Genomic DNA, 13,170 nt, shown 5'->3' on the forward strand with positions numbered 1-13,170 from the left:
CACTCCTGGGGGGGGCTCCAGTAAGAGAAAAGTAGATGGTGGGTCAGGATATGGATTGGGTTCCTGCCTGTGGGGGACAGAAACCAGCCCAGCCCGAGTGAGGGGGAGCTTGGGGGATGAGGCGGGTGGTGAGTGTAGACAGTTAGCGAAGTGTGGTTGTGAAGTTGGGGTCTGAGGAGGGAAGGGAACAGTTTTCCCCAACCCTGAGTAGGGAGAGAAGTGACATTTTAAGTTCTAGGTGGGGGGAAGTCCTGCCTCCTGGTAAACGCAGAGGGAAGAGCATGGCATATTGTGCTCCAAAACCATCTGCTAAGCTTCACCTGCTGTGTCTCAGCTCCATGAAATGCTCGGGAGAGTGTGCTTCAGACTCCGTCCTCCTGCCAGGAGCCACGAGGTCTCCTCCAGCCGTGTGGTGAAGGTCCTGCAGCGGGGTGTGGAGTGTGTCCTCATGGAAGGGGGTGCCGGCTCCTCAGGGGTGCAGAGGGCCCCGGCTCAGAGCCGGCTCAGCAGGGGGAGGCTTCCCAGAATGAGGAGGTTTTACAGAAGCCCTAGGAAGCCCCCAGGCAGAGGTGTGTGGGAAGGGGCAGAGGGGCAAGGCCTCAGCACCTCTGGGGGAAGGAATTACAGGAAACGCCACGGGGTACTGTAACTGGGCTATTTACACAGAGGCACCTGCTCTGGGCACAGCTCCTAGGAAGAAGGGTCCAGCCCCACACCCTGTCTGCCCACAGCTCTGCCCTGTGGATAAAAGCCCTGTGCAGGGCACAGCCATACCAAGTGGCCCTGATGGGGCAGGGACGGGGGGCACCTAAAGGGCCTTTGGACACCCCTGAAAGCAATCCCCTGTGGCTTGATGGAATGAGAAAAACCCCTACCTATGCTGTGTTCTGTGGGAAGAGAAAAGAAGGGACAGGGAGGGTGGAGAGGAACGAAGACAGGCAGGAAGAATGTGAAAGCCAAAGGGGATTTGTTTGACCCTCAGGAGGATTTTCCCTGGCGTGTGCTCTGAAAGCCAAGCAGTCCCGAGAAGAAAAGCAATGAATCATTTATGATTGTATTCATTAAAGGCCTCTGCACTATTATTATCAAACCTTAATTGGCTTGGCGCTCGCTTGGCACTGCCTCTCCCCGCCCCTTCTCCTGCCTTTGCCATCAGAAATTCCTCTGATGATGAAGGGGGGACCGGACCGCGCCCGGGAGCAGGGGCACCTGGGCAAGGATCCACCCGCAAGATCAAGTGGAATGCAGTCCCCCCCTTTTTTTTTCTCCTTGGATCAAGAATTAATAAATCTGTCTGGCTTGGGCTTTAGCTCGCTGCCCGTGTGTGATCTGCTCCGAGCTCCTGGCACCCCTTAGCCCCCTCTGCTTACCCTGTCATGTGAGAATGTTCCCATTAAGCTGCCCCTTCCGGTGGCCCCACAAGAGCAGCGACTTCGTGCATGACAATGCGTGTCCTTTGTTCCAAGTGCCACACTGGGCGTCGAACCCGGCAACAATATGCAGGTTACCCGATGTACTTCTTTTAATACACTTCCTTGTAATTATCACTGCATAAAAGAGAGGACAAATTGGCAAGTAATTATAACGTGAATTTGGCAATGTTTTATCCTATTGTGGAGGCACAGTTTCCTTTCTAATTGTACTGGGGGGGGTGACCCATTTGTCTAGGGTACAGCTTATTGAGGGATTCTGGAATGTGGAAATGAAACACACAAGAGATGGGACATGGGCTTTCCTCCCCTTAAATATTCCTTTATTTGCATGTGTTTTGCAGCCTCCTTAAAAAGCTAACTCGTTTATTCAGGCCTAATTAATGGAATGCCACAGAATGCATAATTCGGCTGTGACAGCTCCAGCTGATGGATGGCTTTGGGTTCGGAAACAGGAGATGCCCCCAGTTAAAAGGGCCGAATACTTGCATTTCAGAATCTCACCGGCTGTGCGTGCCTCACGACTGTCCCGCCCGAGAACACGACTGTGGTTCCCGGAAAATGTCCCAGTCCCGGGTGCCAAGAGGCCTTCCTTACCTTCCTGTGTGTGATGTGTGTCTGCAGCATGATCGGGGCAATGGCGCAGACACCCTCGGTCATCATCCTTATCAGGTAAGCTCAGACCCAGGGACTGGCGAGCCAGCCTCACCTCTCGCCCTGCCCCTTGCCTACCTCGTTGGGTGTCCGTGGTCCTCAGGAGACCAGAACGTTGGGTACCGTGTGAGTCTCACAAGCCAGCTTCCTCAGGCTGATAGGGATCTGTTACCTTTGACAGGGACCTCACAAGAGACCAGAAAGTGTGGCCCAAGGGAGATGATGCACTTTCATACCCTCCCAAGAGTAGACTCTGCAGATGATTATGAAAGGAACTGTGGTCCTACATTGATTTTTACAGAGAGCAGCATCGTTGGTGTAAAACAAAAATGGCATTGGACTAGCCAAGTCCTCAAGTCCAGCTCCCGTCCAGCCACTGATCAGCCACATGACCTTGGGCACATTTTTCCCTCAGACTTGTTTCTGAATGGGGGCCGGGGATTGACGTCATTGGTCCTGCTGGCCTCCTGCAGTGGTGTGGGTCCCATTGAGAACATGTGTGTACCAGAAGTGACCGCTCTTGTATAAATAGATGGCTGGAGAGAGCACCCGTAGTGTGTGGCTCCCTGCCTCTCGGGACCTGCCCTGGGGGCAGGGGAGGTGCCTCCGAGGTGAACTATGGCGTCATCTTCTGAGTAACTTGTACACTTGCCAAGTTATCTAGAGTTGTGTGAGGAACCTAGAAGTGGAATGCTCCATAACCCAGTGTCTCTACTGAACCAGAGGAAGTGGCACCAAACACAGACAGACCCACCTTCCTGGGATTTGGCTAATTCACTCCTAGGGGGTAGAAATACAAGTAGGAACGCAATGCTTGAGTGTGACCTGTGCCAACAACGCACATCCCCAGCTGCTTTATCCACCTCCTCTCTCTTTCTCCCCGTGGCCATCACATTTCCCAATCTCGGTTATGAGTTCCTAAGGAAGAGCATTTCTACGAAGTGCTTATGTGTTCGAGGAGGTCATTAGCAAAGCCTTGTTATGTGCAGAAGGATTAAGGCAATAATAACAAAGTGCCATTCTATACTTGCTAAACTTGAGAAATCAGTGTTAAATATTCACACCCTGTCCTTGCAAGGCTGCAGCAAAACTGGTCAAATCGTATACTGCTGGTGGGATTGAAAAGCCTATCGCTCCAATTTTCAAAGAAGCAATATAGCATTGTGAATCAAGAGTCATAAAAATGTTCAGATTTTTTATGAGGTAACCCAGCCTCTCACCACTTAGGAAAATACTTCTCTACCAGAAAAACAGCTCTGTGCTGACAGATTTTTATTACAATGTTAACTATAATAGCAGAAGAACCTGAATTGGAATAATGAATTAAATTACAGTACTGTGCCATAGCTCAATCGGATAATGAAAATTCCTAAGAATGTGAAAAGTATTTGTGGAATGAACTATTGCATTTAAATTATATACGGAGGTTGATTATATATAATACGCATGTGGACAAAACCCATCAGACCCTAGGTATGGGTCTAAGGTGGCTGCATTATGGATAACGTATTTTTCATTGTTAGAAATTCCTGTGAAGTTATATTGTGTTGGTCACACACAAAAGGCACCAAGGTGCAGAAAGAATGACCTTCATGACAATTAGCAGTGACTAGTCGCCTTTCTCTGCTCCCCATGACTTCTGTACAAAAGAGCCTGCTCACTGTTTGTGACGGGCAGAGCAAACACAGAAAGTTGAAATCTTAATCACTTCCAAGTCCCAGCTTGATAAACAGCTCTTGGAGATTTTCAGGAAACATTTGATTCCTTCGTATAGATCAGCAGCAGATGATCTACATGACCTAGGTTGGGCCTCAGCCACCCCATAACTCCATGCTCTGCTGGGGCCTGCTGGAGGCACAGGCTCACACATTGGGTCCATCGAGATGACCGGGGTAGCACCTTATTCTGTCACCATCCCTGTCCGCTACGCCATCATAGATGTTTTAGCCAGACACGAGGGCAGAGCCTGGGCCACAGCCCAGGTGTGTGCCAGTCCTTACGCCGTCCCAGAGTGATGGCTCCACTGTAGTGTGCAGAACACCCGTAGGCGAGGATATAAGCTAACCCCCATCACGCCCCTCTTCGGAGCCCGCGCCGGGCTCCTGTTTTAATTACGTGTTTACATCCTTATTAGCATTCCCCTTCTACTGATGGGGAGGTGGAGGCTCAGAGAATGGTTAAGCAGTATTCTCAAGGTCATCAGCTCGTAAGTTGTAGACCTAAGCCCCCATCCCTGGCCTTGCCCAGACCTTTTAGTAACATTCAGACCTGAACCTTCCGTTTCTGCATAACTAGACCCGAGAAGGAAGACTCCCTCCGGGGGAACCAGTTCCCCAACAGGATATGAAGGGAGATCTTAGCCCCTTGCTCATTTTATTCCTAATGACATGAGAGCTGAAAGGAAAGCAAATTTCAAGTGATAAGTATTCTAGCTCATGCGTATTCTAGCTCATGCCAGCACGTTTTCTTGAAAAGGAGAATTTGCTTTTATTTGGATGTCTTTCAATTCAGAACCTTCAAGTGAATGTGCAAAAACCAGAACCATGGAGCTGAAAATAGCTCCGAAGAACTTGGATTTTGAAACATGTCTATTCTAAAGAGAACTGGCTGTGGTTCTGTCCAGAAATGCTGATCTCATTGTTGATATTGTTCAGATATCTGGTTTCATCAGCCAGAGAGTGGTTTTCCCATCACTCAGAGAAAGTCTTGACCTGCTGGCCCATATTGCACTCTCTATAATTGAGAAGAAATGGGTATTTCCCCAAGAATAACACATTTTTAGTTTTCACTGAAAATCTTAGAACTAGGGCAAAGATTGTAAAAACTACATCCATGTTCCTTTTGGTTTGATGGTGTCCTTTGGCCACTCTTCCAAGAAGCCAAAGACATGCCCACCTGAGGCTTGAACCAGGTGGTAGGTCATTGGAATGGATGGCGTTGGATGGTGAGATGAATGACCTCTGGGGTCATATAAAAATATAATTTTAGCTACCAAATCCATAGTCAGAGTATGTATCCTGGGTATTAGATATCCAATGGTACTTTGTTTCTGACATTTATTTTCTACAGAACTGATTGCCTAGGTCCTCCCTGTGTTGCATGGGTCTTCCTGGTCTTTCAGCCATATTGAAATGCTCCTGGTGTTTCCAAAGGCTCAGCCACACTGGACTGGTTCTAGGCCTAGCCAAGTCCTTCCAGGAGTCATAGTCGTGTGGTTACCTCTCCATCTCCCCTAGGGACTCCTGATGGAAATAGCATAAGGGGAAGTTTCTCTGCCAGTGGTGTCCAGGATGACCTAAAGCAGGTGTGCATGGAGTCGGGCAAATATGTCTCCCTTCACAACCCCTCACCACTCCGCCAGAGATGGGGCCAGCCTGGGTCATGAGTGAGAGACATGTGCCTACCCCTCCACCCACTTATATATTACTCAGCATATCATCACTGCACTCATGGTGAACAAGATACAAATTGTCCCTTGACTCAAGGAAAGAGGACAAGCATTGAATTAATACGAGTTTCAAGAGTAAGAGGCATTTCAAAAGAGATGTGTTATCAGCTGTGAGGGCCCCTTTATCTGGAATAGGTCACCTTTCCAAACCTCCTCTACTGTCGTACTCATCCCAGAAAATGTTACACTCTGAGAATATTCTAGAAAATGTGCAAGAGAATCATTCTAAGGGACTGTTGTAGATAAAGCAGAGCCAGGGTGATTGAGTCAGTTCAAAACAAAGAACCATGACTCTATGAAGGTACTTTTCCAATTTAAAAGGTACTGACACTGGATATAGATGAATGGGTTGTTTTGCAAGTGTGGTCCATCTGCGGTGTCAAACCATGCCCGTCTGGATGATTTCACAAAATAACCTGAGAAGGTCGAGGGTGTTCATGGTGCTGGCTGTTTGTGAAGCCAGAAGAGAAATGGTCTTCCTAGTTGATATTTCCCCAATACATGTGTGCTACCAACTTAAGATGTTTTCCTGTCCTGGCAAAAGCAAAACGCCTTTAAAGGAAGACTTTAGGGACCACATTTGCATGTCTTTCTTCCAATGACAAGATTAGCCCTGTTATTAAAAAACACTTTTAAACTTATCTTGTCACTGCAGTTAGTTCTTTTTCAGACTTTAGGCAGAGAAAGCCGAATGAATGAATGAATGAATGAATGAATGAATGGATGACCAACCAACCAACCCACCCATTAATTTCTAAAGAATGGCTCTGAGGGATGGGGTGGCTGGGTGATAGACACTGGGGAGCGTATGTGCTATGGTGAGCGCTGTGAATTGTGCAAGACTGTTGAATCACAGATCTGTACTTCTGAAACAAATAATGCAAGATATGTTAAGAAAAAAGAAAAAGAAGAAGAAGATAGCAGGAGGGGAAGAATGAAGGGGAGTAAGTCGGAGGGGGAGATGAACCATGAGAGACGATGGACTCTGAAAAACAAACTGAGGGTTCTAGAGGGGAGGGGGGTGGGGGGATGGGTTAGCCTGGTGATGGGTATTAAGGAGGGCACGTTCTGCGTGGAGCACTGGGTGTTATGCGCAAACAATGAATCATGGAACACGACATCACAAACTAATAATGTAATGTATGGTGATTAACTTAACAATAAAAAATTTTTAAAAAAAAGAATGGCTCTGATGGACGGCAGTGGATGACTCTGGGGTCTGTTAATTAAAGCGAGTGGTAAGAATCTTTTCCTCTCTCCTCTTCACCTCTTTGCACGTAGGACAGTGAGCCCTGAACTCAAGTCTTACGCCCTGGGAGTCCTGTTCCTCCTCCTCCGTTTGTTGGGTATGTATGCTCTCTTTATTCCCTCAGTAATGAATTGGATGCTTATGACCAGGTGAGTAAATATCCATGACTTTGTTCCATTCCTTGAGCTTGCCTTTTTTTTTTCTATGAATTTTAATAACTATTAGTAAACAAGAGAAACTTTAAATCTGTACGTTTTGCTCTGGGTTTAGACCTGTTCTCTCTCTGGGTACTGCAAAGTTTTCCTTTATATAAACTCTGTCTCTGTGCCACACTGAATTTTCAGCGGCATAAGAAGGGGAAAGTGATGGCACCAAAGGGAAAGAAAACATTTGATGGTGTAACGTGGCTCCCTCATTAAGCAAACCCCGTGCAGCTCATGAAATGCTTCGTTTATGGGGCTGCCAGCTGGGACAGAGAGGGTTTCTTACAATGCCTCACAAATGGAAACTTTGCACCCTTTAAATTTTACCAAACTGATTGAGTTTATTTACCTTGGGTTTCCAGGATGGGGCAAATGTGACCTTCATGCTATAGAGCGTAGATTCCAAGGTTTGGTATGTATAAGGAATTAAGTCTAACCCTCTCATTTTTAAAATGAGCAAACAGAGCACGGGAATATTCCATGGTTCTCCCAGGTTCCTAGGACAGGCTTAGGCGAAGCTGGAAAGGCCAACCAGGTAACCCAGCTGCCAGGCATGCCCCACCCTTCTCCCTGAAGACCTCTGTTGCTTTATGAACGTCCCTTTGTCAAGGCCAAGATCAAAACAGGGTAACTTTTTCCCCTTGAATACTAGTGGCATGGACATTCTATGGCAAATCAATGTGCAAAGGGAGATAACCAATGGCGTGTAATTTTAGAGTAAAAATTAAACTCCTCATTCTAAGTGTATCACTGTGGATGAGCACAAAGACTCAGCTATAGAAATGTTTATGAAAATATTTGTAAAAAATGAAAAAATTGGCAACCACCCAACTGTCCAAGAGCCAGGGAATTAGTTACATCCATTAATGTCCAGCATTCCAGTAGGATTTATGGCCCCCTCTAAAATTCTGGAAAGTGTTTATAGACTTAGAAAGGGCACAAGCCATGTGGAGGGGGAAGAAAAGTCTATAATATACTATATACTCAAGTGTTTTTAAAGTATAAACGTGTTGAAAATATTAGAAAGCTAAACACAAACATGGTATGTTATTGTCTGAGTAAAGAACATGTAAGGCGTATTTTCTAAGTGTGTTAAAATTTTGTATGAATATGTATGTGCCTGTTACTCTTATGATGAGATGAATTCCTGTATAACTGATATATGGAAGAAGAACATTCACCCTTAGAACATTCATAAGGTCCTCCCTGGGGAATGGCAAGTTCTGGGCAAATGCCCCTCCTCACTTCCCTTCTCTGTCCATGGCAAAATATTTCCAGTGGTTTGCTGTGATCCTTCCTCCCATGCCCAGGACAAGGTCTCAGCATTCTCTCGACCATTATCAATCCATGGATGTTGGTACACAGAGGGAAACTTAAATGGCATTTGTATCTTATTTTGATCTTGCAGAAAGCAGAAATTCTCTAGGTATGAAGATACCAAGGTAAGACAAGTTCAGTAGAAATTCAAACCTAAAACATTTAGGCCTCCCTGGAAGTTGTAGTGGATTTTAGAACTCTGTAACCACAGGGTAATCATTATGGGTTTTTTCTTTTTTTTTTTTTCTTCTTCTCCTCTGGAGGGTTGAGTATGCACGCATCACAGTGCCTCACCCCTGCCGCCCTGATTTGGGTGGATAAAGGAGTGTGTAACATCAGGTAGCAAGTTGGGGACCCTTATTTCTGTAAATGGTAAAATCGTTTCCCATACACATTGATTCAACAAACTAATATTTATTGAGCACCTAATGGGTTCAGACTTCCGTGGACCATGCCCAGGTAAGTGGGCACAGCCCTCCTCCTGGGGGGTCCTCGGGCAAGCTGACCAGGGAAGGTGGAACTCCCCCATCTGTGGAGTTCCTCTAGGGGAATCTCTGCACCTCTAAACAGATGCTAAAGACTCAATATGGGTGGTAAAAAAAAAAAAAAAAAAAGTTACCCTTTAGAATAACTTGATAGCATAAAATGAAAAAAAAAGTTGGTAAAATATTTCTGAAATGTTAATGAGAATTACGGGACAGTTGAAGACAGAATGGAAAATTACAGAGCTCGTTTAATGTGATCATTAAGATCATTGTATATTGCCCTAAAGCAGTTCTACTGTTTGTATGTCTGCCCCAGCAATAATTAACCAGGCATTATCCGGAATAGTATTTTTCAACTTCTGTGACTGATCCCCAGCGAGAGATAAGTTTTACATTATGACCCAGTGCACACATACATATGCAGTAATATAGCTGAAACAAAAATTTCACAAAACAATACCCTTAATATGTATGTATTCTGTTCTATTCCATGCTTTTTAAAAAGTTGGTCATGACCCACGATATTGATTTTGTTTCCCATTTATGGGTCACAAATCACAGTCTAGATAACTCCACTCTAGCAGGATATGATAGCTTCATCTCTTACTTAAAAGCAGCTTATCAAAGAAGTCTTTGCAATTGCCGGATTCCATTTCCTGCAGCACCCAGTCAGATTAACCACCATTACTTAGTGAGGGGTCAACCAAGAAATCAGATTCCGCGACACTGTCAGCCTTTGTGATTGGCCCTGTGTGGGTAGTGGGAATTCAGTGGAGCATCACGGTTTGGTGTGACAAGATACAGGATGGCGTCAGCATGGGTGCCGTGGGGACAGGTGGAAGAGCCACCAAACCCGGCCTTGGCAGCGGTGTGGGTCTGAAACCATGTGATGTCCACTTTAGACATGAAGACGGAGTGAGAGTTATGTAGGTGAGCAAGGAGAGAGTGCTTTATAGGGAGGGCCTTACAGAAGTATGAGCCTGGGAGGGAGCATCATGTTTGGGGCTGCAGGAAGCCCCATGTGGCCGGAGTGTGCGGGGCAAGCAGAGACTGGCAAAAGATGGGCAGGAGTGGGCGGCCATCAGGAATGTGATCCGAAAGAGTCGTTGCCCTGTCGACGGGTTGACCTTTAGCTCTAAGGCAGATGAAGTCATGGGTGGACTTTAACCAGGAAGGCACCAGATGGTTGTGCATTTGAAGAAAGCCCACCATCTGCTATAGGGAGACTGAGAATGTAGGGACTGAACAGTAAGCCACTGGTATAACAGAGTAGCTGATGGCCTGGGTGGGGAGGTATGGATGGAGGAAGCATATTCAAGGCTTAATCTCCGAAAGGAAGTGTACACACTGGAGTATGTAAGAGGAAAGAATCCACGGTGAAACCTCCTTAAAAAGGCTTGGATCACACGATGAACGGGGACATGGCTCATGGAAACAGGAAGCCCAGGAGGAGGGGCAATTTGGGAGTGGCATAGACCAGCACTGTCCAGTAGAACTTTCTGGAATAATGGAAATGGTCTATATTTGCATCACCTGTGGCTATTGAGCAGTTGAGATGGGGCATCTATAAGTTTTAGTTTTTACTGAGTTTTATTTAAGTAGCCACATGTGGCCAGTGGCTATCGTGCTGGACAGTCTCTGAGGCACCACCCTCAGGGAGGCAGAGCGTGAGGGAGTGGGGCAGCACGGGGAGACCACTCTTTCCAGATACTTGGCTGTGAAGAGTATAAGGAAAGAAGGTAGGACCCAGAAGGGAATGTGAGATTATATGTTTTTCTTGTTGCTTTAAACGCCAGTGGAACGGGATTGATAGAGCAGGAGCACGGACTGTGGTGGCAAGGGTCAGTGTGGCTCAGGGAGCTTCCCCAGCAGCCCTGGAGTGGAAGTGCAAACGTGGTCTGTAGTATCAGTGGCAGGTGCGCTGGAAAGAGTATGGGGCAAAGAAATAAAGGATGGTGGCCAAAGTGGGGCTAAGTGGTGGACCGTGGTACGTAGGCTAGATAAGGGAAACAGGACACAAAGCCCAGGGTGTGGCATGGCCAGAGAGGAAAGGAAGTAAGTGGCTTTGACATTGAGGAAGAGTCCATGAAAGCCTGGGGTGAGGAACTGCCTGTCCGTGGAGAAGTCCAAATCACCCAGGACAGTGGCAGAAGTTGAGTGGGGGAGAAGGACACTGAGCTGAGTCAGGACATTCAGAGTCAACAGAATGGTCGGCTCATAGCAGAATCCTTGATGCATTCAAATCCGTCCTTCTTCATCCTTTTGCAAATGTCCTGATCGCTGCTTTTCTCTCTGGGTCTTGGCAAGCCAGCTGCTTGAGGGTCTGGTCCAGAATCTTGCCCCTGGGGTCTACTGCATGCTGTGGATGGAAACAGATATTCACTGAGATCCTGCTACATCCAAGGCACTGTTCAAGAGGCTGCAAAGAACATAAAAATATGCAGGAGCCAGTATCCTGCCCTCACGGGGCTCCAGTACGAGAATGAAGCAAGGACCAGGCATATGTAGGCCTGGACCTTGAATTTCAAGGGAAAAAAGATTTTACTTGGCTAAGTAGTTGCCAGTGTGGAGCAAATGACAGATAAAGATGGGAGAGTGGACATGCATTCAAAGTTCTGATTTAGGGAGGTCAGCCTGGGAGCAAGGTTGTTCCGCAGGGTGCGACACAATGAGCCAAAGCATCAGAGAGAGAAGCAGCAAACCAGGGTAGAGCAGTGGAACTAAAACGGCAACGACAGGTGGAAGCGTATGGTGGAGGTAACGTCTATTGAAACCCGCCCCCCTCCGCCAACTGACTAGAGGAAAGCAAAAGAGAACCAACAGAAGCACAAGATGGAGCAGAAGATTCCAGCCCCTGGCACTGAGCGTATGGAGAAGCCTTATCCTGGAGTAAGAGACACAATCAATCAGTCGTCTCAAGGGTATTGTCGGGGCTGGGCTGGCCATCAGCCTCACCTCCCACAAATGCCTGCTCTTAGCTTTCAGAGCAACCTGCTAGGCAAAAAACACAGAGAACATCAGCCCCTGGGTGTACCTCTGGACCCGTGTGTCCTTCCTGAGCAAACTATCCTTGTGTCTTGGGTGATTCTTGAACTACTCCAGGAGCAGCGCATCTAGGAAGCTCCCGATGTGGCTGGTCAAACATTTGCTAGGCTCCTACCCTGAAGTCTTGAATCTAAAGAAGTTCTACAGGCAGGTGGAAGAAATGAACACATTAAATGAGCGCTTTGGAAGAAGTAAGCACAGCGCGCCGGAAGCCGTAGTCGAGAAGCCACACACCCAGGGATGGTCAGGCGTGGGGTGTGATGGTGGGGGTGCATGAAAGACGCCTCCCACTCACCTGTGCACCTGTTTGCTTATTCAGCGAACATCTATTAAGCAATGATGTGTCCGACATCCTGAAGTCCCCTCATCACCCAGGATTCACTTCCTTACCTGTGCTAAGGTGGCACGCATTTTCACCGTGGACCCCTCTGCAGGCAGACCCAGCCGGCTTTGAGTACCCCCTGCCATTCCTGACCAGGTGGCCTTCGGGAAGTTATTTAAGCTCTTCGAGCCTCAGGGACTTTAGCAAGGAGCCCAGTAATGAAGTGAGAACAAAGTAGCACCACCCAACTTCCCAGATTTAAGAAAAGGGAATGTCAAATACCCACGGGCCATGCTGGCTGGTGCCAAAGTCCAGTAGCATCCTTGGCCTTGCTGAAGCAGAGAGAATCTATTTTTCTACCAACCCTCTCAGTAGGACATGTGCTTGGACATGACAGTAATTCTGTCAGGCTGAAGAGGGATTCCGTGGTGATTCCAAGTCTTGGCAGTTAAGCTGGGGAGGAATGGGTAGGTTTGGAAATGTAAATGGCAAGAGTAATTTTCAGCTTCCATTTTGTCCCAAAAAGGTATGTGAACTTAGTTTTCTTACAAAAGCCTTTAAGTTCACCTTTAAAGTTTAGACCAAAGAATATAAATAGGCCCAGTTTTGTTTTTTTTTTTTAAAGCAGGGGACTGAATTTAAACAGTCAAAATATAAGACCATGGGGTTTAATTTCCATTAATAGATTTCAGGAAGACCATTTCCTTGAACAGTACTGCATTTTTGATATATATAGGTAGATAGATAGCTGCAATTTGGGCCAGAGTATAATAGGAAGTAAGATTTAATCCTTTTAATATCCTCTGTAATAGCACGTAACAGCACGGAGTCTCCAGATACCGTTCCCAACATACAGCAAGTTCCCGGTGTCCCAGAGATGGGGCACTGGTTCATGCCCACTCCATCCATGAGCTCCTCCCCAGGAGACATAGGCAAAAGGGAGAGGAGGCTACTGCAGCCTCCAGGGAGGAGAGTGTTCTTCTAAAACATGCAGTTTCTTAAAATACTGCACCGTTA

General features: G+C 46.8%; 1 protein-coding gene across 3 annotated transcripts in view; it reads left to right on the top strand.

The window, feature by feature from the left end:
• The window catches only part of SLCO3A1 (solute carrier organic anion transporter family member 3A1), a 319,452-nt gene that overhangs the window by 287,146 nt on the left and 19,136 nt on the right, over positions 1 to 13,170 (top strand). For all 3 annotated transcript variants that reach the window (XM_028122068.2, XM_028122069.2, XM_028122066.2), the window contains exons 8-9: positions 1,927 to 2,102; positions 6,814 to 6,878. In XM_028122068.2, the coding sequence (XP_027977869.1) occupies positions 1,927 to 2,102; positions 6,814 to 6,878 (241 nt within the window). The remainder of the gene's footprint in view (positions 1 to 1,926; positions 2,103 to 6,813; positions 6,879 to 13,170) is intronic.

This window comes from Eumetopias jubatus, unplaced genomic scaffold (assembly GCF_037043125.1).
Source record: "Eumetopias jubatus isolate StellerSeaLion01/CBP00866 unplaced genomic scaffold, mEumJub1_p1.0 scaffold_7, whole genome shotgun sequence".
NCBI classification, from domain to species: Eukaryota; Metazoa; Chordata; class Mammalia; order Carnivora; family Otariidae; genus Eumetopias; species Eumetopias jubatus.